Source organism: Copidosoma floridanum, unplaced genomic scaffold (assembly GCF_036245765.1).
Source record: "Copidosoma floridanum isolate Cflo_tuat_1 unplaced genomic scaffold, Cflo_Japanese_pri ptg000019l, whole genome shotgun sequence".
In the NCBI taxonomy this organism is placed as follows: domain Eukaryota; kingdom Metazoa; phylum Arthropoda; class Insecta; order Hymenoptera; family Encyrtidae; genus Copidosoma; species Copidosoma floridanum.
In genome coordinates this window covers 20,056,244-20,082,618 of record NW_028321896.1, presented here as the reverse complement: position 1 = coordinate 20,082,618, position 26,375 = coordinate 20,056,244, and the positions used below count along the sequence as shown (strand labels likewise).

General features: G+C 43.7%; 4 protein-coding genes across 5 annotated transcripts in view; 2 read left to right on the top strand and 2 right to left on the bottom strand.

Annotated features, from left to right (window-relative positions):
- Rab3GAP1 (RAB3 GTPase activating protein subunit 1) overlaps window positions 1-22,125 on the bottom strand; it is a 29,076-nt gene extending 6,951 nt beyond the window's left edge. For both annotated transcript variants that reach the window (XM_014355523.2, XM_014355525.2), the window contains exons 1-5: window positions 21,811-22,125; window positions 21,432-21,717; window positions 20,999-21,355; window positions 20,509-20,917; window positions 20,220-20,431 (exon numbers count right to left, since the gene is read on the bottom strand). In XM_014355523.2, the coding sequence (XP_014211009.2) occupies window positions 20,220-20,431; window positions 20,509-20,917; window positions 20,999-21,355; window positions 21,432-21,717; window positions 21,811-22,006 (1,460 nt within the window). In that variant the 5' untranslated portion in view covers window positions 22,007-22,125. The remainder of the gene's footprint in view (window positions 1-20,219; window positions 20,432-20,508; window positions 20,918-20,998; window positions 21,356-21,431; window positions 21,718-21,810) is intronic.
- Window positions 2,002-19,347, top strand: haf (leucine-rich repeat and fibronectin type-III domain-containing protein hattifattener). Its single transcript, XM_014355526.2, has 7 exons — window positions 2,002-2,056; window positions 14,331-14,534; window positions 14,923-15,695; window positions 16,694-17,009; window positions 17,552-18,075; window positions 18,157-18,754; window positions 18,948-19,347. The coding sequence occupies exons 1-7, from the start codon at window positions 2,002-2,004 to the stop codon at window positions 19,238-19,240; spliced, it is 2,763 nt and encodes a 920-aa protein (XP_014211012.2). The 3' UTR covers window positions 19,241-19,347.
- An 881-nt stretch (window positions 22,126-23,006) lies between the features above and the next one.
- Window positions 23,007-24,735, top strand: Wwox (WW domain-containing oxidoreductase). The gene is made up of 6 exons (XM_014355466.2): window positions 23,007-23,191; window positions 23,267-23,568; window positions 23,627-23,822; window positions 23,892-24,077; window positions 24,151-24,406; window positions 24,469-24,735. Exons 1-6 carry the CDS (start codon window positions 23,097-23,099, stop codon window positions 24,655-24,657), a joined length of 1,224 nt encoding a protein of 407 aa, XP_014210952.2. The 5' UTR covers window positions 23,007-23,096; the 3' UTR covers window positions 24,658-24,735.
- A 141-nt stretch (window positions 24,736-24,876) lies between these two features.
- mRpL15 (mitochondrial ribosomal protein L15) lies at window positions 24,877-26,356 on the bottom strand. Its single transcript, XM_014355474.2, has 6 exons — window positions 26,115-26,356; window positions 25,940-26,033; window positions 25,807-25,861; window positions 25,559-25,724; window positions 25,329-25,488; window positions 24,877-25,263 (listed from the first exon to the last, which is right to left on the bottom strand). Exons 1-6 carry the CDS (start codon window positions 26,217-26,219, stop codon window positions 24,962-24,964), a joined length of 882 nt encoding a protein of 293 aa, XP_014210960.2. The 5' UTR covers window positions 26,220-26,356; the 3' UTR covers window positions 24,877-24,961.
- Window positions 26,357-26,375: the final 19 nt, after the last annotated feature.

Below are 26,375 nucleotides of genomic sequence, written 5' to 3'. Positions count from 1 at the left end.
CGACTCGCGTGCCATTTTCTCTCTATACCCACGATCACATGGGCAGGAGAGCAGATTAAATTTAGTCTCTGCACGCGAACTCGAGGGATCATTATTATTTTTTATTTGTATAATGTATATATCATACCACTACGCAACAACAACAACGCAAGCCACCTGGCGATCTTCGTTGTCGTCCGGGGTTGCAGCGCGCATCACATAAACTCTCGTGTGCGTGTTTACTACTTCGTGTGACCATTATGAGTACAATATACATGTATACGAAGCGACAGGTGCTGGTCGATGACCTCATTCGTGCGTGGTATACACCAATTTTTCAAGGGTAATAAAGGGAAGATATAAACTATTAATTCGTCAGCAGCTAACTATCTAAGTTGGATCTTGATTGAAAAAAAAAAAAAAAAAAAAAAATTATTGTAACCTGATTCTTTTCAAAAGAGACTTTTCCAAGTTTCCCATGACGTTGTATACAATATATATAGTACTTATACACGTGGACTCTGTGGCTATATATATATACCTTTCGAAAAAAAAAATGTCCAAAACCAGCGGAAAAAGGCCGAAAGTAATGGGCCTATCAATTTCAAATCGCTGCACGTATATGTACTTATATGGGTAGGGTAGGGTGTATCTGCTCAAATATATGCTTTTCTCGCACCATTTTTCGTCCACTTCTATAGTACACCCATCTGTTATGTACGCGGTCTTTTGTGTGTATATGTATATATACGCTTTTCTCCTCTTCGCGACTCGGTTTAACGCGATACTTTGACGTAGGTATATGGTTAAATAAAACATGAGTTTGGTATACTCGTAAGTTGGGCACGTCTGTTTGCGCCAACGCAATGACTCAACTTGGGTGAAAAGAAAAGAGAAGACGAGAAAAAAAAAAAAATAAATAAAAATGGCCCTCCCGAATAGGTACACACGATCAAATGGCACATACCGCACATACCTTTTGCTCCACATACACAATACAAGTATATGTGACACAGAGAACAGAAAACGCGCGGTGCAAAGGGTCTCGAATACCTACGCCTTTCCTATTTACACGCGCGACTGCAGCTTGCACGCCGGTGTAGGATAATATTTTTTACATACCTAAAACCTCTAGCGGTGGGTACCTATATATATATATACCCACCCACAGGTACTTATACATGGGAGCAATGTAGCCGCGCACAGGTAGATAGATAGTGCCGGTGCGTATATTATATTCATGAATGTTAAGCGTGGATACGTATAGTGGCGCGAGTTCTTACCACATACGTGTATGCGTGTGAATGTGTAAAAGGTAAAAAGTGAGGTGCTCGTCGTGGTGCGTTGGTCTATACCGCGAGAGAGAGAAATGGCTAGGCATATGAAAGCGGAGGTGGAAACGAAGGGGGGGAGAGCAACTATCCCAAGAGCCAGCAACGAAAAGAGGGAGGACGTTATATGTATACCTGGGGTAAGGGGCAGGGAGAGGAGATGGACAGGATTCCTTCGACGGCAGCGGCGGCGCGGCGACTCGCGAGAGCAGGTATACACGTACAATCTACCAGAAGCAACAGTTCGCCCGGCAGTCGGCCCTAAGAAAGCCAGCCTATACGTATACAAACCGATCGTCGGACTCGCCTCCGTTAGCTTTAACGATCTCGCGGTCTCTCCCTTGCCGATTTCTGGGAAAATCGCCCTGAGAGAGAGAGAAAGAGTTTGCTGCGATAACGATTTGAAAAACAAAAAACAACAAAAAAAACCATGGACTAGCGCGATTACAGTGCCGATTTTTCCACCTACCGCGGTCGGATCGGTCGCAGAGTATACCGTAAAATACGTACATTACATTTGTATAGTGGTGAAACCGAGAGTATTACCTGGCGCAAGATGCTGCTGGTGCTACCGTTGTGCTCGGCCAACAGGGACGGCTAGTCCCCGAGTACACAAAGAGCACCGGCTAGTGTCGTACTACGGACACAAAGTATCATCGGAGGAACGAAAGCACAAAAAAATCGGATCACCATGAGGACGATCGTTAAACGGAAGCAGCAACTACAGCCGCACTGCAGCCGGATGAGTAAGTACATATATTATTATAATTTTATACATACATAATATAGGCATGTAAAAAACTATAGCCGCGCGCTCGTAAAATCTTCATCATCATCGGCGCTATGTAATATTATGTACTTGACGCGGCGACGCTCGAACGGCTCGTCGGGTTGAACGGCCGCCCGCGCACATGCCGCATAATGCACCCATGAGGGCTACGGGGCACTTGATTGTTATATGCGTGTGTATGTATATATAGGTGGTATCGGTAAGTGCCTTACATATAGGTACACCAGCTACCGGTATTACGGGGGTAATATGGGTGCGAGTAAGTGTCCGTGTAATGTACTCTTCCTGTGATGCCCGTACACGGGTATACTCATACACGGACACACGCCCGGATGGACGGACGCGCCGTGATTCTTTGTACTTGTTCTTCTTCTTCTCCTCCGCGATGTTATATACCTACTTGCGATAGTAAGTATATATACACGGCCGGGGCGGCCGACCTTGAACCGAGCCACGGCCAATAAGCTATAGCCGAGCTAGTATTACTTACCATGGCGGTGGTGGTATATATATATATATGTATATGTATAAGTACAGGCCGTGTATACACCATCATTATACTTATGCAAGGGAAATTCTCGCGAGTACTTGTACACATATAGCTCCCCCCGCAGGGATAGATGATGTACTCGCGCTTCGCCGATCATGCGTGCATGGGTCTTAGATACGCCCCGCGTAGGCTACCCGCCCTCGCGATTACATATCAAATGCACCTACGCTACGCGAACCCGCGTGTCTACCGGTATCCCGTCCGTGCACTTTTTCTTGAAAAAATTCCCTTCATTCCGCTCGCAATGCCTTGCATACACGGTACACACGGAGCGAACGAGCTGCGTGAATTTTTTTTTTTTTTTTTTTTTTTTCTGTCGAGATTTTCACCGTGACGCTCTGGTTAATTCGTTCCGTTTGCCGCTTCGAGTTCATTGCCGCGAGTGCATGGCACGCGCTACCATAAATACACACACCTCACATGTATATGTACTTATAGAGACCGAGATCGAAATGACGCGTGTTTAATTGAAATAGAAATTTCTTCCCCCCCCCCTTCTTTAATTTTAGTAGCGGGTACGTGTACGAAAGTTGGAGAGTTTTGTTTTTTTTTTTCACGCGCGCTACTTTGCTTTGATCGTAGGTACCTACGTATAGTTAAGTGTATACCTGCAGGCGAAGAAAGAAAGAAAAAATTCCATGTGGTTAATTAACGAAAAGAAACGCTGGAAGTTTTCGTGACACGAGCATGCACAAGTTAGTGCTTTGCGCGCAAAACCGAGAAGGGGCTTATACTAAACGGAAACAACCCCCTTTACGTTAAACGCGTACAACAGCAATCGCTAATGGGCAGAGCTTTTTGTATAAGTCCCTTCTCAAGTTCCTCAACATTGAAGAAATGTGCATCTTGTGGGAAAAAAAGAAGAAGAGCAAAGTAAAACCAAAGGCACATGGTATACTTATTGTACAAGGGTACACAGCGTATAAGAACAGAGCGAGCGGTTTTGTTGTACGGTATGCGCGGAACGTTATTCAAATACCGCCGGTCTTGATAGGTGCGCGCAGCATACGTAGCTTCCCTTTTCGCGTGTTTCTCTTTCTTTTCCTCGCTGTACGATTATATTGCAACGCGACGCTATACATCCAGTTATTTTTCCCCGCGAATCCCACGATATACACGCAGCTTCGCGGGAGTTACAGCTGTATGTATATTATAATTGTTATAGCTCCACCTTCCATTCTGATTCTCGCGCGCGAGCCTTTAACGATTTATACTAAGTCCGAGACTCTGCGCATCCCCTACAACAACAACAAAAACAACAACTTCCGTAAAAGCCGCGTGTGTATGCGAAACAACAATGAAAGTATAATCTCCATTGTCGTGTTTTTTTTTTTTTTTTTTTTTTCCCATCGGGCTTGTTCGAGCGGATTCTAATACTCGGCGCAGACCGGCTAATTGAATCGTCGTCGCGGTGCCTCTCCTCGCCGAGGGATCGACCTGAAATGTCGAGCACGCACGCACGCGTCCATTATACACGTACATTATACTTAATCCAGACTTTCACACTAATAGCACACACGGCGTTTCAAAATGCTCGGGTCTTCGCGCTCTTACACTCTCTGCCGATCTTCAAAGTTGAAAAAAAAGCCTCTATGAGAATAAAGGCACTTTGCGCGCTTCAATTACCCTCCCCGAATGTGGTGAGATGACGGGGACGATAATTCACTCCGAAATCTATGTATCATTAAGTTTCACATCGATTTATATATATATATACACACGTGATGGTTTACTCCGACACCGAAAACTAGAATCTTTTTAACGCGACAGTGACAAATAGTCCATACGTACGAGGATATATTTATATGTACACGTGTATACGAAGAGGGACTTTAATCGGCCGACGCCATATCTCTCCATCTTTGTGTATAAGCGTATACGTGTGTGGTGCAGCTCGTCTCCTCGTGTAATCGGGAAAACATCGTGAAATCATCGGGAGCACCTGAGCCGACCTACATTCCTGCACCTTACACATACACACATATACATATATATATATATGTATGTATATATAAACCATAAGATGTGAGCTTTAGATGGAAGAGGAAACGGAACAGAGTAGTATATAATATATAGTCGTCGGAGGAATTCTCATTTCCGTGAGGCCCGTGGCTTCCGGCCGGTTTCTGACGCTCTGCCGGCGAATCGAAAACCAATCGATGGAATGCATTTTTCCACGGTCGGAACCGAGTAATAACCAATTAGCCATCGGTTTCTCTCTCCCTCTTTCTTTTTTTTTTTTTGTTACAAATGCTCGAACCGCAAACGGCGAATAATTGCGTTTACTCGGCCATAAACGAATACTATACTTTTCTCTCTCTTTTTTTTTTTTCACCCCCGAGGAGGAGTGACACTCGGCTTTTGTTTACACAGATAATCCGCGGTGTACTCTTCCTGCATTTATTTTATTTTATTTTTTATTATTGCACAGTCATCTGATTCGGTATAGAACTGGTTGATCGAGCGCAATGGGAAGACTTGAGCAACGCGGAAAAAACTTTCTCAGACGTGCAACACGTAAAAAAAAAATATATATATATATAAATATATATATATATATATATATAATATAATACACTTGGGCATCCATAAAAAAAAGTTGGGAGTGAAAAGTGAAAGAGGGGAGAGAAAAAAACGGAGGCGAGACCGCATTGGTAAGGGGTAAATAAAGAGTTACAAACGAGAGACTGCGTGCTAATTGACAACTCCGCAGTTGGGAGCGCGGCAAGTAGGTATATATATACCTACGACACACGAGCAAAAGGGGCAAATAATAATAATAATGGGGCGCTCGTGAAATTAAAGAGAACGTGCAAAACGACCAAGGGACACGTACCTACTTTGCGACGTAATATCTCTTACTCCCCGTATACAGTATAGCATGATATATATATATACATATATGTGTATACACACGTAACACCTGCAACAACGTATACATATACAAGCGAGTCAGGTGTACATGGTGTATTTATCTTCCGCTGTAGGTACATCGGGGAAGGGGAGGGGGATATGGGTAAAATACACGTAAATCTCCCCAGGGCGATAAGTATATTTAACCGACGCGGGTCCCCCCCCCCCCCCCGAAGTTTCCTCGAGGCCCGAGCGTATGTGTCATTGTGGCGGGCGCTTGTTCCATTGTGTCGCGAAATTCCCGCGTCTTGCAGTACAAGCCAATTTTGCGGGGGGGGGGGGGGGGAAAGGAAAAGGAAAAATTATCGCGCCGTACGGACACACGTAATGCACAATCGCGCGAATTTCTCTTTTCTGACAATCGAAAAAAAAAAAAAAAAAGGCCCGGCTCATTTCACGCGCAATTAATCTCGGCACCCGTCTCTCGCGCTGCAAGTGTCTTTCCCTTCCATATCGATTTCGCGAGCCTTCCTCTCTCTACTGTACATACTATATACGCGAGAGTGCTCGTTACATTGATATATATATTTATTTGTTTAGGCACACGCTGACGCGCGTCAAATTGAATTCCCCGTGTATATTCGGTGAAAGATGTGTACACGCGCATTGCAAAACGCGATTGTGGTCCAAGCTCAATTTTTCCCCCGTTCCACGGCAGCAGTACACATGCACACACCTAATGGTCGGAATATTGCAAAAGCGCATCTAAACTCGTTAGTCTCGTGCGCCTCGATGCCTAGGGGCTATATAGCTGGCGAGTACATTGACTGACGTGTGTGTGTGTGTACGTGCGTCGTTGTGGCTGCAGCGACACAAACGAATTCCTGTACCCCCCTTGCCCCGCGACGCGCGAAAGCTAAATCAGTTGCGTCACCCATACCTTATTCATACCGTTCGATTCCATAATTACCGTCTCCCCCCCCCCATCCGCCTATATACCGTATATATAATGAGCTGCAAAAGCCAAGTCGCGCGATGGCCGAGCAAAAAGCACTCGTATATACGGAGAGAGCCATCCCGTAATGAACGGTCGCCATCAGCTGTGTGGTATTTATATATATACAGAAGCACTTGCGCTCGATGGGAAAAATCGGCATCAGCGGCGGGTCTTGCGAAATCATTCGAAGCTCCTTCGAGAGTCCGAATGCGCCTCTCTCGCGCGTGTTTCGGAAAACACGTTTGTATATTATAACCTACCCATACACTACCCCCTTTCTTCTGCTCTTCTGGCTCTAACGGTACTCATAATAAAATGCGCCTTTCCATTTATTGTAACCGTTTTTACACTTGGTCCGTGTATATATATATATATATAAGCGCTCGGAAACAAGTTTCGCCCGATCACTAAAATCCCGAGATTCGGGACGACTCGGGTGTTCGAAAAAAAAAAATTCCTCTCGGTGTCTTTTTACTCCTCGAACGGCGATGAGTACCAGCGGATGCTTTCCCCCCCCCTTTCCTCTTTCGGCACGTTCTTTCACGGGCGACCGTCGCGCGTCCTCAAAAATGCATCTCTTTTAGATAAGCACCAAACTACACCTATACCTGTATACTCGGTGAAACGAGTTTTCATATTACATGTATTATAAGGATACGTATACACACATGCAACATGTGAAACCGGAAAATGTTGGGTGTGCTCCATAAACGGCTGTTTTACACCGCGCCCTCGGATTTTCCCACGCGTGTGATACTACTTACTTATCGAGAGTGTAGCGTCACTGCTTTGAAAGGAGACATTTTTGCGTCAAATAATCCTTACAGAGCCATTGCGAGCGATTGATGAAGTATACATGCCTATGTTGATTTTTGTTGAAATCGGAAAAATTCGCCGAATAATGAGCCATTGACGATATAATATCGAGGCCAAACGCATTAGAAATCAAATAAAACATATTATTTCTACGTCGAGTGTATATAATTATATGGCCGAGGGTTTTTTTTTTTCCAATACAGCGCGCTCGAACTCGATGAAGTGGAAATACATGCAAAAAAGCGTGAAAATTTAATAACGCCTATCGACTTTCACTGCCGATCTCGGCCATCAAGCTATCGTACACATCTTAATACATATATAGGTACACGCGAGACGCGGATGGTCCGTCACGAAATAAATGTATACCGTACATTTCAACAGATCGTGTACAACATGATATTATATAGGTAGGGAAATTTTTCATCATGCAACCAGAGAGTCACTTTTAACGAAAAACCTAATGCTGTATATATACATTGAAAGTCGTCTCGTAAAGATTTGCAATGAATTTATTAAATTTCAACAACATCAGCAGCAACGAGCTTGCAAAACTTTTTTTCATCACCCTTGAATCGTATTATTATAATGTTGAGCAAAAAACGAGTACTACATTATACCCTCAAAATCCTCGGCAAAGGTCCTCCGGTATCGAATTCCAAAAAAAAAAAAAAAAAAAAAAAAAGAAAGGAGGCACGTGTACCTACATACAAGACATCATACGCTCCACTTGTCTCGGTATATCATCGCCATCATCACCCATGTGTATAAGATATGCGAGGAGAGGCATATATCCGGACCCTATACATATATATATAGGTGTACGAGCGCAGCCGGATGCGATGTACATCTGTTCGGATCGCGTGCACCATACGGATTTTCCGAGGCGGTCGACGGAAAGCGAGCGCCGACGATGCGTGCCATGATGATGCTGCGTGTGGCCTAGAAGCCACCGCCCTGCGTTTTAACAGTAACACTTTGCTCCTACACATGCATAGGTATATTTATTATATATATATAGATATCAGATATGCAAACAACGCCGGTTTACCTACTTTTAACACCGCCGCGTCCCTCCCAAAGTGTGTGCTTCATTTTTCCCTCCCCTTCGCGACACGGCTCTCTCTCTCTGGGAAAACGATTTCACGGAGATAAGGCGAACGGGAGGAAACGAGAGTTATATATTCTCTCCATGTAGTAGTCTACTTTCGGATAGATCTCTCCCCTACTCCCATTGACAGTCGATGCAAATCGGCGGCGAGTATACTGCACCGCGCGGCTTGTATATAATACCGATCTTCGCGTTGTACACGACCAGTTCGTTTGCTACAGGATTTTTTGCTAATGTAGGCGATGGCGATGCTCTCCCATTTATACATATTACGTATACAAGCACAGCACCAGGCATCGCAGACATATTTATACGGGTAATGGTATGTATGTATATACATTGGTAACTACACGAGATGCATATACAACGCGAGTATATAATGTATGTAGGCGAGATAACGAGGGATAGGTTGCTCTCCGGCCGGTGATATGTATTCCGTGCGCATTAGGTATATAGGATACAAAATGCAGGCTGTGTCTCCGTATAATACGACATCCGCGCGACTTTGGAATTTGTTGGCTATATGTTGTATGGTGGCACTTGCACGACTATACATATATATACGCTCTCCCGTCGCGCGGACCTTTTTGTCTTATACATTGGGTGTATAAAATGTAAATGCATGGACGTCCCGTCCTCTCGTGGAGGTAAACTCGTGCGTGACGAGAAATCAAGGCGCCCATATGGAGTTGAAATGCAATTCCTCGTCCCGTGCTCTTACTGTATTCGGAATCGATTGCCCGAGACGTTGTTTCCTCGGCGACTCCTTGCCAATATAATCACCGTTTTTTACTCTCTATTATTAGATACGACTATACCTACCCTCTGTTTTATATTCCGAACAACCGCAAAGTGCCGTTTTTTTTTTTTTTTCTTTTTTTTCTTAACGGCTACAAAAAAAGATTTCAAAAAAGTAGCAGAAAAAGCAAAAATAAAAGGGGAATTAAGGTACGGCAACCGGACGGATCGTTTTAGGAAAATGAACGAAAGGGGAATGTAAAAGCAACGCGAATAGATGGTGATTCATACGTTAAAATAATATAATACGCGTGAGACAGGACATCGGACAATTGAATGGGTGTAATAACACAGCAGAGAGTATACATAGCGAAGTATCATGTAGAGGTTGGTCGGGGCGCAGCATCATCGGGTCAAGTGGCGCGCGAGAAAGAAAGGAGTTGATGCCGCAAAGGAAGAGTCATATAATCCGCGAGCGCCATCGGGCAGGTATAAAATGTGTATATATATATACATAGAGGAGGGAGGGTAACCTCTCCCGTGCGGTATATAACAGTATATTCGTCCGAAAGCGAGTCGCGCCGCGACAATAAGCACGCAAACCCGTTACACGTCGAATCGGCAGGTATACGTATATAAAGAGGAAAAAAAAACAAAAAAAAAACGCCAAGTTGAGCTCCGAGAGCTGACCCATTGATGCTCGTCATCGTGCGTTGCCTTTTCTTACCTGTGTTTGCTCGGTCATCCAATGTTGGTATATATATAAGTATACGAGTTGTAAAATCATACCCTCTCCCATGTGAGAGGTCATGCGTGAGTTTTTATACACACACAACTGTAAATTTAAACGTTTAAAGCATTTGGTATTGTTGAAATGTTTTTCTTCTTTATATGCATGTAAACTGCATTGCGATGTATGTAAGCGCTGATAAAAGAATTTTAAAAACAAACGAATCTTTTTTTTTTTTTCACGAGTATCTCAAAAAGGCTAGCTGAAGATGAGGATCAAAAATTTCTGTCACATAATTTGTTTGCACACTTGCATGAAGTACTCGTTAAATTTGCAAGTTTTTTCAATCCACGCAGCCATCGTGTGTTGGGTTTTCTCGTCAAAAAAATGATCTATTTGGTTGAACTATATAGTGCCCGTTAACTATATATTTGCAGTGCCCGTGAAATCGCAAATTCCAATTGTCAACTATTGTTTTACCCTTGCGATACACCTGTGCTCACAGTCTACAAAGTGCCCTCAAAATGATTTTCAATCATCAAACCAATAATCCGTCCCTCGTAAAATCGGTGCACATACCGATACATGTATATATACATGTACAACTCGCGAGTCCACGATTTCATTGTCGATTCGATTGAAAAGTAAATCAACCGCTCGTATACGTGCAATTATCATGCGCACGCGTGTGTGTGTACGGTTATATGTGTATGTATATGTATTACGTTTCATTACGTAACAGCGCTCGTTTCTGCAGTTACGTGTACACAGATTGATGAACAAGATAATCGGCCCAATGTGCTTGTGGCGGAAAATCGGCGCTTTGCCTTCCGATGATGGTCGAGAAGCGAATCGGCCCATTGATTAATTTAACGCTATACAGTCAATTTGGATTGGTTTTTGTACTTTTTGCGTTTTTTCCCCGCACATTTACCTGCAGCCACAAAAATAAAAGGAGACGGGACTCGCTACGGTGCGTATAATATAATAACTCAAAAACAATAAACCCATCGTCGGAGTCACACGCGCAGGGTATAGGTATATATACAGATGGCAGATATGCCATTTTCCTCCACGGACTTTCCCGCCGGTCTTTACACAAGATGGGTATTATATGAATGGTGCGAAAGAAAATTTATATAACGAGTTGGGTCCCGTATACGGCGAGAGTGCGTAAGTCGGCGGATTCGACGAATTCCCACACGCCGCGATACAATATACACTCGCCGTGTTTTTTTTTTTTTAATACCCGAAGCGTCGGGAAACATACCCCCCCTGTCTTTTCTTAGGGGAGATAGGAAGTTGATTCTTCCCTCCACGCGTCTATTGTACAAATTGGACTTTCGAGGCGGACGCGCTGCACAGTGTGTTTCCATCTCCCATGAGTAACGCGGGACTTTCTTGCCATTAGGCGGAGTATATGTATAATACGAGCCCGGAGAGAAATTACTTTTTGTTTCGGCAGAGTCACACTCTCTTTTTTTTCTCTCTCTCTCCCCGCCCACCTTAGCTTGGGACCCTGCTGCCGTTGTTCCCGTTTTTTTTTTTCGCGAAGCATCAATTTCCTCTCGACGTTTCCACGTGGAAAAGGATGCAGGCACGAATGGGAAATAAAAACAAAACAAAAAAAAAAACATGCTTTTTCACCGCCAAGGTCTTTGAACCGCACCGGCGTTTGGGCATGTGGTATTTAAAATTTTACGCTTCGCTCGACATTATATACTACCTAAACTATGGCGCGCTTTGCATTCAATGTGAATTTGCATCGAATGCGAGAGAGCTCGGGCTGTTGTTGGAATTATGTATCTCGAAAGCGCAAACAAGCATATATTTATATACACGTATGCAAGGGAACGCGATTTTATTTAGTCGATTTGGCCCGAGCGTGTGTATAAATTGTTGTAACATTTGTCGTCCGTCGCGTTACACGCAAACACAAGTGGGGAAAGATTGCGATGTTAATTTATATACACTGCGCAGCTCCAGTTTTCCTTTTTTTTTTTTTTCGGGAAAGCGGGGAGGAAAATCGAGATCGGCGAATTAATTAAATTACCCGGGCAATTGGAAAACCGAAAAAAAAAAAAGTCGCAGACATGCATCTCCGCGCATGTGCGCGTATACATATTCTTAATTAGGCCGCGGGCCGTTTAATAAGATCAAATAAATTGAACGGCTGCGGCGGTCTCGGAGCGTAACCGACACACTGTAACAGTTTGAGTTTCGCCGGGGCACTCTATTTCTCGTTTTTTTTTTTTTTTTTGTTTTTCTGCGCCTTTTTTCTTTTTCATTTTCTCTCCAAAGCCGCAAGCGCACTTTCAAAGCTGCAGTATATACACATGCACGCGTGTATATACATATAACGTAACGACCGGGCACGACACGTGCGTGTCTCTATACGTATGCGATGTATACCGGCTCGCGCATGAATTTAACTTCTCATTAACCTTCTTTTGAGGCTCATACGCAGCGTATAATGGACGTACCTATACGTATAATAGACACCGTTTACTCGTCAAATTTTCTCAAACTTACACGTGAGTTTTCACGATTCTCGAATGTTTGTGCGGTCGAGTGTTAAATTAAAAAAAAAAAAAAAAAAAAAAAAAAGCCGAAATTATAAAGACCATTATTTTCTGCCACGTAATTAATTATTTATGCATGTATATTATACAGGTAACAACAGATCGAAGCAAAAGCACACCCGTATAAAGTTTCCCGCAAATCAGCGAAAGAATGCAAGCGACACAATAACGTATATATAATAAGTATATATAAATACACAAGATCAACATTGCCCCTAGCGCTATGTGGCAATAAGTGAGCAATCGGCTCGCGCTGCACCACATAGTGTTGTACATACCTTATAAGCCCTGCAAGTGCCCATCATCCGCGGGGAGCACCGGCTCTGGGAGTCAACACTTATCTGCATATGTTGGGGGTAGGTATATAAGTATCGCTGCTTTGGGACGCGGTGTACGGAGAGAGAGAGAGAGAAAAAAACCGCGAAAGTGAAAGGCGCGGAATTCCACGCGGTACTGTGGGTATATAAACGTAGCGCAAGATATAGCGGCTCGCTTCCGAGGGGAGAGCACCTCTACAATATATATTATACACATTATACCTCGCGACGACGACGAGCACGTGTGAGCAGCTACATAATAATAATATTATGTCCATGTATATTGATGCGTGGGTATAACATTATAATATGTCGATTTTCTAACGTAATGTAAATAATGTGTGATGTATAAATATATATGTACGGAGGTGACGGCTGCATCATCAGGCGTCGGGTTAATTCGATCGAAATTAACGACTGCATTCTATAAGCTGCGGCTCTTGCGCGCGCGCCGGTTGCCCGGCTTTCTGGCACTAACGACTTCCCCTCTAGGTATAAATGAGAGAAAAAGACATGCATGCAATGGGTTATACACATGCGTAAATATACCCACGCTCCGTTGGGCAATAGCCGCGTAACTTTCTTGCTGCTGCGGTTTACATTAAAGCATACCTTCTTATTCGAATTACATGGGCGACTACGTGTCATTTGCATAGGGTATCGTCATACGCGAGATTGTATTCTTTTTTGTGCAAATGCGTATTGATTTCGTGCAATGCGGTGGTAATTTAAGGGGTTATTATAACAGAGAAGGGCAAACGTGTAACAATCATCGGAACCTATACCCGATCGATTATTGACGTATGGATAAAAAAAAACGCGGTTTATCGGCGTGAGAAAAAAAAAAAAAAAAAAAAAAAAAAAAAAAAAAAAAGGAAGTAGTAAAAGGATGTCGTGCGCATCCGCGCATGTTTGGACCAATGAAAATCTTACACACATATACCCAAATAGCAGCAGCACCAGAGCTAGAATCTCGGCTCTTATTAGTGCGTGGATGCACGAACAGCTACATAGACTCGGGGCGCAACAGCTGCAGCGAAATAATAATGCGGTTTTCAAGCTCGAGATACTCATATGTAATACCATGGGTATATACTTATATATAGGCGTTATAAATGGGCACGCGAGTGTCCGCGTTGCCAAGTGTTCCGCGTCCCAATCTCCCGTGCCATCATCACCTGTATACATACTTATACGTGTTAAACGTCCAAACGCTTATAAAATGCTCGCGTGCCGGTATACACGTGTACTTATATATATATACACATACCAAGGCATGCTTGTACAAGTACTCATCTTATGCTCTGCTGCGACGACTCGCACTAATTATTGTGCTGATGTATGTACCAGGTATACTTGCGGTTTTGGGCACAATAAAATCTGGACCATAAAGCAAAAAATTGGCACGTACGGAGTATATTATAATCGAGTGCTCGTTCATTTCTCTCGCCGTCCATATAACTAAATGGCAACCCATATCAATTGTAAAATAGTATTAAAAATGCTCCTCGTAATTGCAATGTCATTGTTTCGCAGGATCTTTGGCGCTGCTGTTGGCCGTACTGCTAGCGGTGCTCGGAGGTGCTCCTGCAACCGAGGCGAGCTCCCCCTGCCCGTGGTCGTCGTCCACGTCAACGTCGACCTTGTCGCAGCAGCAGCAGGCACTGGACGACCTGGAGAACAGCTGCACCTGCGACTACAACCTCGCCCGCGAGCTCTCCGTACAGTGCGACGCGCTTGGTGGGTTTGCCGAACCGAATACCTTTAGTATTCAATTTTACCGATGCTATAGGCATCCCCAATCATCACGCAATTGATCTCGATCCATTTATCTCAGAGTCCTTTGAATAGTTTTTATTAACAGCGTCTACCTTGAATTTCAGCTATCGACTTTCTTTGCGCGCACACGACACAAATTCACGAAGAAAATGGATGTACAAATTATACTCAAATCGATAATATAAATATACATACTCGAGTCTAACACACTTGAGGGGCTCATATATTATATACAGTTCCTTTTTGATTAAGCTCGACTTACTCAAACGCTGTCTTACAGTTCATTTTGGTATTCGTTATATACAATTATAGCTATATATATAGAATTTTCAATGATTGATTTCTCCAGGGGACGCGTGGACAAAGAGCCCCGGCTTCTCCGGGTCCTCGAGGGCCAGCGTCGACTTTGACCAGCTGCTGTCCGGCCTGAGGCGGTTCGCCTCGAACGGCTCCCAGGGCGGCCGGATCGACCTGCTCTACGTGAACAACAGCACGATCGGGCAGCTGCGCAACGGGTCCTTCACCGGGTTGCGCATAGCCAACCTCCAGCTAAGCGGCTGCCGGCTCAGGGCCCTAGAACCCGAAGCCCTGGCCGGGCAGGAGCCGAGCCTCCGGAGCCTCAACCTCCGCGACAACGAGCTCCAAACCGTGCCCCGCGAAGCCCTGGCTGGGCTCAAGAACCTCACCGTCCTCGACCTCTCGCGCAACAAGCTCGGCCGACTGGGCGAGGCTGCCTTCTCCGGCCACAAGCTCGTCACCCTCAAGCTCGCGGGCAACACCGAGCTCGGCCTCGAGCCCGCCACCTTCCGAGGCCTCGAGGCCAGCCTCAAGAACCTCAACCTCATGGGCACGCGCCAGAGGAGGCTGCCCGAGGCTTTGCGTGGTTTGAGGGCCCTGGCCTTCCTCGACCTCTCGCAGAACAGCATCCGCGAGCTCGGGGGTCCCGATGGCTTTCAGGGCCTCACCGCGCTCACGGGGCTCAACCTCGAGCGCAACCTCATACAGGCCATCGGGCCCGACGCCTTTGCCGGGGTCAGCACGACCCTCAGCTCGCTCAGTCTGCTCAACAACCTCATACCCGAGTTCCCCAGCAGTGCCGTCGCCAGTCTCAGGGAGCTCAAGGTGCGTATGATGCCCCTTTCAATTACTTTACTACGAGTATTTCATTTTGCGAGTTTCGTTACTTTTCAATTCCCAGTTTCATTTCATATCATAACTGCTTTTTTTGGATAATAATACACGCATCGATTGATGATGCAACCAAGTAGTGAACGAGCACAAATTTTGCAACTTTTTTTTTTTTTTTCATACTTTTGCATTAGTGAATAAAGCCGTTATACTTACAAAGTACTGGATTCAAAAAACAAAGGTTTGTCAATAATTTTTTACGCGACTAATACTATATTTTTTTCCGATTGCAGGCTCAGTATATATTCACGTAATAATTAAAATATATTTTTAGCAATGTGTATATTGTATTAGTCGAAATGTAAAATAAATGTTAAAAAAAGTATGGTAGACAAACACTTTGGCGAAACGTATACAAATCCCCAGATTAATTTACAAGGAGGAAAACTCGGCGCGAATTTTTTACATTTGAATCGAGGCGGATCTCTTATGCAAGTATGACGATTCATTTCCTAGGCGAAAAATGAAGCGCGGTTTCGCGATGAGATCGAATTTTTTTTTTCTTCCCCCCCCCCCTCCTCGTCAGCGGTGTGTAACGAAATTTTCTCCAACGAAGAAAAAAGAAACATCTAAGTACCTATCCCACCGTCCCGTAAAAGTGATGGTCTCTGCTCCGTGGCGCACGAAATATCAAAAGAGCCCGTGTTTCACTCGAATGTAACACAAACTCGAGGTGTCTTTCTCTTTTCTCACACTATGTGACGACATACATATAACACGTACAACGCACGGGACACATACCCTATAATGTATACATATTCCATTACATTGTGCGCATCATTTCGACACGCGCAAAAAGTTCTCATCTGCTGTTCCCACAAAAGTCAACGCTACGCGCGCTCGTATATACAAACAAATGGAAGGAAGGGGGGGGGAGCAAAAAAATCATCCCACAAACACCCATCGGTACTATATTATGTGTATGTAAACAGGTGCTGGACATCGGTTTCAACCTGATGACCGAATTGCCGGTGCGGGCGTTCGAGAACAACCCGTCGATAACTCTGCTGGCGATAGACGGTAATCCGATGTCGACGGTGCCCGAGGAGGCCTTCGCGGGACTTAACGGCACGTTGCGGGGCCTCAGTCTCGGGGGCCGGTTTCTCGTGTGCGACTGCAAGCTCAGGTGGATCATCGAGTGGATACGCAGCAGGGACCTACAGGTCACGAGCCGCGAGAGCAAACCCCAGTTTTGCGGCAGCCCGCAGAGGCTCCAGGACAGGAGTTTCTACACCATCAAACCCGAAGGTCAGAGCTATACGTTTCTTTTTTTTTTCTTTCCTTCATCCTTGAATTGCGCTATTTGTTTATTCCACAGCTAAAATTATCGTTTTCACTTTCGCGCAACCTGTATTTTGCGTGTGTACCATATACAGGTTGCTTGCGTAACTATATATTTATACTGGGAGATTAAACGTACGCACGGCGAGTCCTGATGCGATTCTTATGCTAATGGAACCGCGCGCTCGCGAATTCGTACGTCATATATACATACGCATCGATGTGCGGCTGCCCACGTGCCATTTTTTTTTTTTTTTTTTTTTTTACATGATGGAAATAAAAAAAGTATAAGTCACGCGTCAAGTGGTTTCAAAATCTCTGAAGAGCGCGCAAAGTATATACTTTTCTAATGCAAAGTGACTCTAACCGTTGGATGTACAATACACTTATATACAGAGCTCTGAGAATCCCAGCATCTCGTTGGAAACAATGCAGCTCGTATTATTTGCAAATTTGTGTTTCTTCACAAAGTAGAAAAGAAAAATACTGACTACTACGAAATCTTGCAGAGATGGATTGCGACCGTCAAACGGAGATCGTGGGCATCGGGACGGTGGAGCCCGTGGAGCCGACCGGGGCACTGCTGGACGCCATAGAGAACGGCCAGCAGCCGCCCGCGATAGCCCCGAGTCCCGGATCCATCAGCAGCAGCACCTACAGGCCCAGCTCGACCTATGAGACCAGCACGGCCGCGAGTAGCAACGGCGTGGCGACCCACACGCCGACAACCCTGATGGCCCAGCCGAGCAGCACCAAGCGTCCGAGCAACAACGTCTTCGTCACGAGGACGAGCATGGCCCCGAGGCCGCCCCTGGTCCAGGGCTCCCACGCGTACAGGAGCAAGGCCCACGGCAACATTGCCATCAAGGACGTCCTCAGGCACGACAACTCCCTCATCATACGTTGGGACACCGAGGCGCCCGCCCTCGGCTTCCGCGTCGTCTACAGGGCGTTCGGCGACATGGCCTTCCAGTCCGGGGCGCCCCTTGGCAACAACGAGCGCGAGTTCAAGATCAAAAACGTCCCTGCACCGGTGAGTCCTCCATTTTTTGCTCACTATATAGACCAAATTGACCCCAAATTTTGTAACAACAACAACAAATTTCCTTGGCAGGAGTGCCTGATCGTGTGCGTGCTCGGGGCGGAGGAGGTGGGCTCGATAACCCCGGCCAACGTGCCGTACAGCCAGTGCAAGGAGGTGCGGATCGAGGCGCCGCCGGCCTCCTCGAACCTAGACCGGCTGGCCATAGCGGGCTGCGCCATCATCCTCCTGACCATCGTCCTCGTGGCGGTGGTCTTTTTGTGCGCCAATCGCTTCAGACGGCGGGCGAGCTCCCGCAAGTTGCACACGCTCCACGAGCCGGGTGGCAAGTTACCGATCGCCGGACTGCCGGTCAACTGTTGCTCGAGCCTCGTTGGTGGTCCAACGCCCAGTCCCGGTGGTCCCTTGCCGGGCACCCAGGCCTCCCTCAGCGCCTACAGCGTCCAAAAGGAGTGGGACCAGCTGTCGGCCTACAGCACGCGCAGCATACCCCGGCCCCGGATCTTTCCCGTCGAGAGACAGGCCTCGGTCACCAGGGCCTCGTGCCTCGAGGAGCCCCCCTCGCTGAATGGCACCACCGGCCACCACCACCATCCCAGGCCGGCACCCCACTACTTCCCCTCCGCCACCATAGGCTCGAGCTTCGTTGGCCTTGGGACCGCCCGAGCAGGTGTTTTATCATTTCTATAATATACATTCCTCCTCTCTTTGCCACTTTCGTTTTTCATTTCTCCATGTATGTCTTTCGTTCCATGGGTCTCTCGTTCGTTTCAGCCTATACCCCATGCGAAGCGCGCTATTAGCTACCGTCTATGATCTATCTCTGACTCTGTCTCTCTGACGACGCCCGACGCCCCTTTCAGAGCTCCGGCACTCGAGGCAGTCCCTGGCCGCGGCCTCGGAGCGGATGGCTCGGGGCCCGTACGGCTCCTCGGTCCAGTTGGCGCCCCACCACCAGAGTAGCGCCCGGAGGCAACGGCCACGCTCGCGGACCCGCGCCGGCATGGAGCCCGGCATGCCCCGGCCGGGTAGTCGCTACAGCCTGGCCGAGTCCACGCACACGCTCAACAACTACGACGAGGGCAACTGGACGGACCACGACATGGACATCTACATGGCCCGGCCGACCCAACGCGGCGGCCTAGTGCCCATTTGAGACTACGTTGTCGCGCGTCGATCTCTTTTTCGGCAACGCGTCCTTGACGTTGTTGTTTTTGTTGGTGCACGAGTTTCATGAACAATTTCTTTTTTTTTTTTTTTTTTTTTTTTTCTGTTTGTTATCCACACTGCTGCGGCTTTTTTTTGTATTTTTATGTCATTTTTTTTTTTCTTTTCTAAGAATGTTCGTTTTTGCGAGTGTTTCTCGTTTGAAATACCTATACATAGAATATTGTTATGTAAGATAAACCAGTTTAAAGTGCAATAACACAACTCATTGAGTCAGAGGCGATCGGTTTTATCTATCTCTATAGGTATGATGCTCCTTGAATGTGTGAGCAAAATGGCACCGACTGATTTATATTTTACGTAGGACCGAGCGCTTACGAAAAAAAAAAAAAAAACAAAAAAAAAAAATGCTCATCGGTGCAGCACTCGTTCGATAGTCTAAACTATCTCACCGCATCAATTTGTTTTTCTATCAAGTCAAGAAGGATTGGCTCTCTCTTTCTTTCTTATCGTGCACATGGCTAGCAACAATTTGATTAATGTAAAGAAAAATTGGTGCAAAAATAATTTAGATAGGGATTCGTACACTTGGGCATCTGTAATCGGCCAAAGACTGCATTAAGCAAAGAGAAAAATAAAACCAGTAGTACTTCGCCTTGGATTACGATGACATTATTATAGTATAAGTAAAAAATACATTAGATAAAATATTGTACAATAAAATATTTTTAAGAGATAGGGACATCGTTTTAGATAAGAAATAACACGCTTCATCGCATAATATTCGTCGAGTTGTTTTTATATGTATAAAAAAAAAAAAAAAAAAAAAAAGGAAAAAGAAAAAAAAACACGATGTAATAAATATGTAAAGGCAATCACGTAAAAACTAAATTTTGGAAAAAAAAGTTTTAAAGACCTCTCCCTTTTTTTGAAAAATGAAAAAAAAAAAAAAGTAATTATTTACTCACCCTGGTACTGGAATGCCCCTCTCCCAGCGGAATCTCAACTCCTGGACAAACTCGTGCCAAAGCTGGGCAAGCGCGTTAACGCTACCCAGATTAAAGGCGCAGTGTGAAGCCACAATGGCCAGTCGCCATACAAGACTGTCGATGGCGCAGGTTTTTATTCCTCTCCATTGGTCCTCATCGATGACTAACGCGTCGCTGTCGTACGGCGCTCTCTGAACCAAAAAGATTTTTCGCGTTATATAATGGGTTTCAAGATTTACTGTGAATATTTGAAATTTTTTATTTTTACCGTGTTATCTTCAGCATCGGGAAATAAAAAGTACAGTATGGGCAGTAACACGTCTTCAGTTATGGGACCTTCGATGTTCTTTCGAGATTTTGACACGTTTCTACTGACTACGGTTGTGAGAGATGGAATTCGAGATTCCGTTAGTATATTGAAAGCAGAGCTCAACGACTGATTCTCGTTGTCAACGTAGGCGGCACCTTCGCCCAACAGTTCTACTAAACTTTTCTGATTACCGCACAGCTGTAAAAAATTTGACAGATATTCGCCTAGTAAACAAGCGGGATTCCGAACCATTTCGACTTTCAACGACCAATCTGGAGCCGACAGAGGTTCCAAATCACTAAACGATTCACTCTCCACCACGGCATTTTCGCTTATCTCCGACCAACTGGCGTACAAATGGAATTCCCTATGAAAAAAAATTTAGATTTAGTCAAGTTATTGATTATGCTTTTCAGAAAATTTGTTTACAGCACCATAAATTTCTCACTTTATTGGATCAAACGTGGCTCCAAAGGGAAGCTTCCCCAGCTCATCTACACCCAAAGTTTCTCCTTGTAAAAAATCAAAATCAGGTGGCTCCTGCGTCCAAGTACTATTAGTCCAGTCTTTTAGAGTATACGACAATCTCACTGACACGAAAACAGTGTCCAGACCTACACCGCTTCCACAGCCTTCGCTAATTTTTTGTTTGAACAAAGTTGATAGGCCTGTCAGGTGCCTGCAGTGAGGAGGAATTTTTTTCAAGTGAACCATGTTTAAATGCATCCTCGAACCTTTACCGATATTTATACCAAGGTAATAATTTTGCCACTGTTCTTGCACCTGAACGAATGCTGCTATTTCACTGAAATTTAATTAAAAACAATATCAAACATTGATTTTTTTGGGAAAAAAAAAAAATAAATCAAACTTTTACCAACCACTGTGCATTGCTCACTGCAATGGTTAAGGAACTCAACAAAATCTTCATTTTAGTTTCATCCGCTATGGAATTTTGTTTCACAGGAACTAGCAGTAAAAACTCTCTTATTCCATAAAAACGAGCCAACTCCGGATAACCATTTTTTATCTGCACAAAGTCATTTCTAGAATTCAAAATGTCTTTTTGACACTGGGTGAGAACTTCCTCGGGATCAGGTGTCCTACTTCTCTCAGAACCGTCATCCTCTTTCTGCAGTTTAAAGTATTTAAAGAAAAACTCGACATCTGGAAGAAAAAAAAAAAAAAGAAATGGGCAACGCAGTTAAACAATGGACTGAGCGCGTCTTTTTTGTGTGTAGATCATTGCACAGTATTAACCTGCAAAGTTCAATTTTTCCGTGTGCTCTTCCCACGACAAATTGGCAAAGTCTCCTTCTTTCAGAGGCGGGCCAGGTTGCGCGTGAGGAAGCTGCCACTCGTGAATAATTTCCTCCAGCCTCGCTATAAACACTTCCCACTCGGAGGCAGTCGTGAAGTCGTGATGATAAACATCTTCAATTTCTACGTTATTCATCTTAAAACTTTTCACTTTTATCAATGTCAAACCAAACGATACGCGCACTCACTTAGTTCTTTATAACTTGACATTAATCAAACGATTCAATTGTATTCAACGATTCATGGCATTTTTTGCGTCCGTCAAGTGTTGCTGTTGCACTGACATATGTATTGTTTTGAACTCGCTGCACAAGTACGCATGACATGACGCATGACGCAAGACACGATTTAGACATACATGTATTTGTAAAACAAAGAGGATGGTATTGGGACTGGGACGTATCAATTTTATATTATACCTTGTTAAGATCGTCGTTAAGTACCATGTTATTATAATTTTCCGATTTAAAAAAAAAAAAACTGTTTTTTGGAAAAAACTATTTTGCTTTATTTTCCGCTTCCAATCATCTTGTGTTCTTTTTTTATTAATGAAACATAAAATTGAAAAAAATCGCCGATACCCGTGGACAAATTTGGATGATCATTTTATTATTATTGTTATTAATGGAATACACGACGATTGTTTTGAAAAATCAGGAAACCAGTAAAGTGGTTTAAATTATTACTTTAAAAAATAACTATTTACATTGCAGCTCGCAAAAAAATTAAATTTAGTTTTTTTACCTCATTAATGTTTTTATAACAATTTTTTAGTTTTGACACATCGATATGCTCGCGATTTATTTCGTTTCTTCTTCTTTATATTGGTAAAAAATGCCAGTATTCCGTGATGTGCAGTTATTGACAGACATAAAAGGTAAATAAATTGTTATACAATAAATAAAAAAAAAAAATTGTTTTGAAAAACTACAGAAGACCAAAGATTTTGATGCGCGAGCTCTTTTAAGTAAGTATTAGTTTATCGGGGGTATTCCTTAAAAATGTCACTCATTTCAATATATAGGTATACCGTGTTTCCTCTCCGTCGAATCAGCCGATAATTAAGGGAATGTACTTATCAAAACATGTATTCCGCAAATCCGCATGCGTACGTCAAATCGAACACTAACATTTGACAAAAAATTTACGCTCTTGACTCTTCAGGCAGAGAGTAAACGCTCTTCTTCGCAGTTGGAACTTTAGATGAAAAAATTTTTGTAGTTATAATGGTTGGTTTACTGAACGACTCCGACAGCGAGGACGAGCTGCCACCAGGATGGGAGGAACGAGCCAGCAACGACGGGAATGTTTACTACGTGAAGTGAGTACTTTTCACAGTTTTTTTCATTGTTGATAACTAAGTATGTTTTCATGCACACGTGTACCCGATTCTCAGTCATTTTACAAAGAGCACGCAGTGGACGCACCCTCGCACGGGACGCAAAAAGATAGTCAAGGGAGAACTGCCTTCAGGATGGGAGAGGGTCGTTACTAACGAAGGAGAAGTGCTTTTTGTCGACCACGTCAATCACACAACGACTTACGCCGATCCGAGATTGGCTTTTGCTACCGAGTACAGGGAATCTTCTCAGCCTGTGAGGCAGCGTTTTGATGGTAGCAGCACAGCATTGGCCGTACTTTATGGAATTGACTTGAGAAACAAGGTTGCTCTGATTACTGGTGCCAATACAGGAATTGGTAAGAAATTTACCTCTTTCCATTTGCAAAGTTTCAAAACTTGTGCATTTATTTGTAGGTTTCGAGACGGCTAGATCATTGGCTCTACATGGCTGCACAGTAATATTGGCTTGTCGCGATTTGGAAAAGGCACAGATTGCTGTTGATAGGATCAAAAAAGAAAAGGATGATGTAGATTGCGATGTTTTACGCTTGGACTTATGCTCGCTGCAGAGCGTTCAAACTGCTGCAAATGAATTCAAACAAAAATACAGGTCAATAAGACATTACTTGAAATAACATTATTGCAATTTTAAAACTGTCATAACTTTTTTTTCCAATAGAACTCTTAATATTTTGATACTGAATGCCGGAGTGTTTGCATTACCCTACACGTTGACAGAGGATGGCTATGAAACGACTTTTCAAGTTAATCATTTATCCCAGTTTTATCTTACATTACTTTTAGAAAATCCATTGAAAAGTTGTGGCAATGCCAGGGTAGTCATTTTGTCTAGCGAATCACACAGGTAAATTTAAATACCGAAATTTTGTTGAATCCTGCACTTGTAAGAAAATTTTATTTGAAAAAATGTTTTTTAGATTTTCATTCATTCGATCAGCGGAGGATATTCACCCTTTGACACTATCTCCTCCTGCCTATAAGTATTGGTCTATGGGTGCATATAACAACTCGAAATTCTACAACGTACTATTTGCTCAAGAATTGGCAAAACGTTGGCCATCTGTGGGTGTTTTTAGCTGCCACCCTGGAAACATGGTTTCCTCCAATATATCGCGTCACTATTGGCTATACCGATTTTTATTTGCATTAGTCAGACCCTTCACAAAATCTCTGGTACGATAACATTTTTATGTTTCAAAACTTGGTTTTAAATGCAATTGATTTTTTTTCTTTAGCAACAAGCAGCCAGTACAAGTGTATTTTGCGCAACTGCGGAAGAATTGAAAGGTATTTCAGGCACTTACTTCAACAACTGCTATCGTTGTGATGTATCAAGCACTGCCTTTGATCCACAGTTATCTTTGCGACTATGGGACGTTAGTCAAGAAATGATAGTAAATATCATGAACAAAGATAAGTTATAAAAAGAGGTGTCATTGACGTGATGACCTTTAAATAGAAATTGTATATAATGTAATTAAAAGACTGACAGTTTTATAAAGTACGACAGTAAATTTGATTTGTTAAAAATTAATTTCCATGTACAGTTTTTAGAATAAAAGTATACATGCTGTGTACTATTTTTCCAATCACAATGTTTTTCTCTGGATGGGTTTAATCAAGGCTCAACAGTTAATCCAAAATGAATTTTCAACAAACTTCTTTATAAATTTAAAATATTTACAACGTACATTCAGTTAGCATTAGCACTGTCTAGTGTACAAAAATTCAATCAGCGTAAAATTCTCTCAAGTATTCTGCCTTTGGTTTCAATATACATTTGTCCTTAAGACTTACAACCCACCCTGGTTCAAGTCCAAAAAATATTTGTCTAGGATCCTTACTTTCCATTAGTATCTCGAAATCAGGATCATTTTCTATTTTCGGCAGCTCGTAGCCATATTTTTGTGACAAGACAAGTCTTTCATATGATATTTTTTCGGGATCTGCCAAGTATCCACGAGTCGCAGCACTCGAGTAATATTCTAAACAATCAGCTGGTGGTAGCAAACGGCGAGGTATGGGTGCACCTGTTCAAATATATGTTAAACATTTAATACACATACCACAATTTGCGGTTTGAAGGCCAACTTACCCTTTTTGAAAAATTTTTGTGGATTGGTAGCAGCGTACACGCAATGTAAATCATAGTAAGCTGTCGTTATTCTTCCTCCATTCCTTTCGATTGCCGCTATTACTGGTTCAGAAGCCCACTGGACTTCGATATTAATTTTAGCTTGGAACTGGTCAGCTCCCTGTAAATAATTTTCAATTCGAGATAAAAAATATTTATTGGAAATTCAAAAACAAAAGCCTAATATTTACCTCATCAGTAAGATGAACACCATAGTGCTTCCAATCTGGTTCAATCTTGTACACCCCGGTATTTGATATGGCTGTCAAATCTATAAGCTTGCTGGTGTCCACTCTGTTGGTGTCGATCATTAATTGAAGCTGCTGCAGCGACAACGGTGGATACTGTCTTCTCAAGCTGAAAAATTCGGAAAAACGTCAAATAAACCTAAGGAGGCAAGCATTGATATTATTGAAGATGGCAATACACAGTAACTCACTGGTGTCCCTTGTAGTAAGGCTCTTCGCTGAATCTTTTGTGAAAAGGCCGATTGCCTTGAAAAAAAAAGTTACAAACGCATCATTAAGATATGCAAGATTTCAGGGCTTTAGTGCCTTTTGTCATTTTCTTACCAGTTTCGTATCCAAGAGGCATCCAGTTGTTCCTTTGATTAGAATCGCCACCACCGTGTTTGTCACCGCCGTGCTGTCCTCTTCCTCTCTTTGTCTGGGCAAAAAAAAATACTTTCAACAACAGCAATTAAAAGTTAAACTTTAATAAGCACCACACTTTCATGGAAACAAGTACCTTTTTCTTGCTGCCCGGGTTGGTAATGTTAGCCAAGCAGACTCGCGGCAACGCTCTGAGCATCGTCAGAGCCAGCTCACGGCCCTGCTTGCCGACGTGAGCCATAGTGGCTCCGTGCAATAATTTTATTAACTTTTTTCAACTGCAATTGAAAAGTTCTGTAATCTCCGGCAAAAGGACGTAATGTTTTGTTGATGAACATGAGCACACGAGCAACTGCAGTGTGAAGTTGGCGGTTAAGCGCATGAGTGCCAACAATCG

What these genes read in the sequence shown, in the direction of transcription:
- mRpL15 (XM_014355474.2), bottom strand. Translation starts at nt 26,219, where the DNA reads ATGGCTCACGTCGGCAAGCAGGGCCGTGAGCTGGCTCTGACGATGCTC. An exon ending in GCCTCTTGGATACGAAACTG is followed by an intron (nt 25,862 to 25,939) that starts GTAAGAAAATGA and finishes TTTTTTTTCAAG; the next exon opens with GCAATCGGCCTTTTCACAAA. An exon ending in GTGTTCATCTTACTGATGAG is followed by an intron (nt 25,489 to 25,558) that starts GTAAATATTAGG and finishes AATTATTTACAG; the next exon opens with GGAGCTGACCAGTTCCAAGC.
- haf (XM_014355526.2), top strand. Translation starts at nt 2,002, where the DNA reads ATGAGGACGATCGTTAAACGGAAGCAGCAACTACAGCCGCACTGCAGC. An exon ending in GCCGCACTGCAGCCGGATGA is followed by an intron (nt 2,057 to 14,330) that starts GTAAGTACATAT and finishes ATTGTTTCGCAG; the next exon opens with GATCTTTGGCGCTGCTGTTG. An exon ending in CCAGTCTCAGGGAGCTCAAG is followed by an intron (nt 15,696 to 16,693) that starts GTGCGTATGATG and finishes GTATGTAAACAG; the next exon opens with GTGCTGGACATCGGTTTCAA.
- Wwox (XM_014355466.2), top strand. Translation starts at nt 23,097, where the DNA reads ATGGTTGGTTTACTGAACGACTCCGACAGCGAGGACGAGCTGCCACCA. An exon ending in TGGTGCCAATACAGGAATTG is followed by an intron (nt 23,569 to 23,626) that starts GTAAGAAATTTA and finishes ATTTATTTGTAG; the next exon opens with GTTTCGAGACGGCTAGATCA. An exon ending in TTGTCTAGCGAATCACACAG is followed by an intron (nt 24,078 to 24,150) that starts GTAAATTTAAAT and finishes AATGTTTTTTAG; the next exon opens with ATTTTCATTCATTCGATCAG.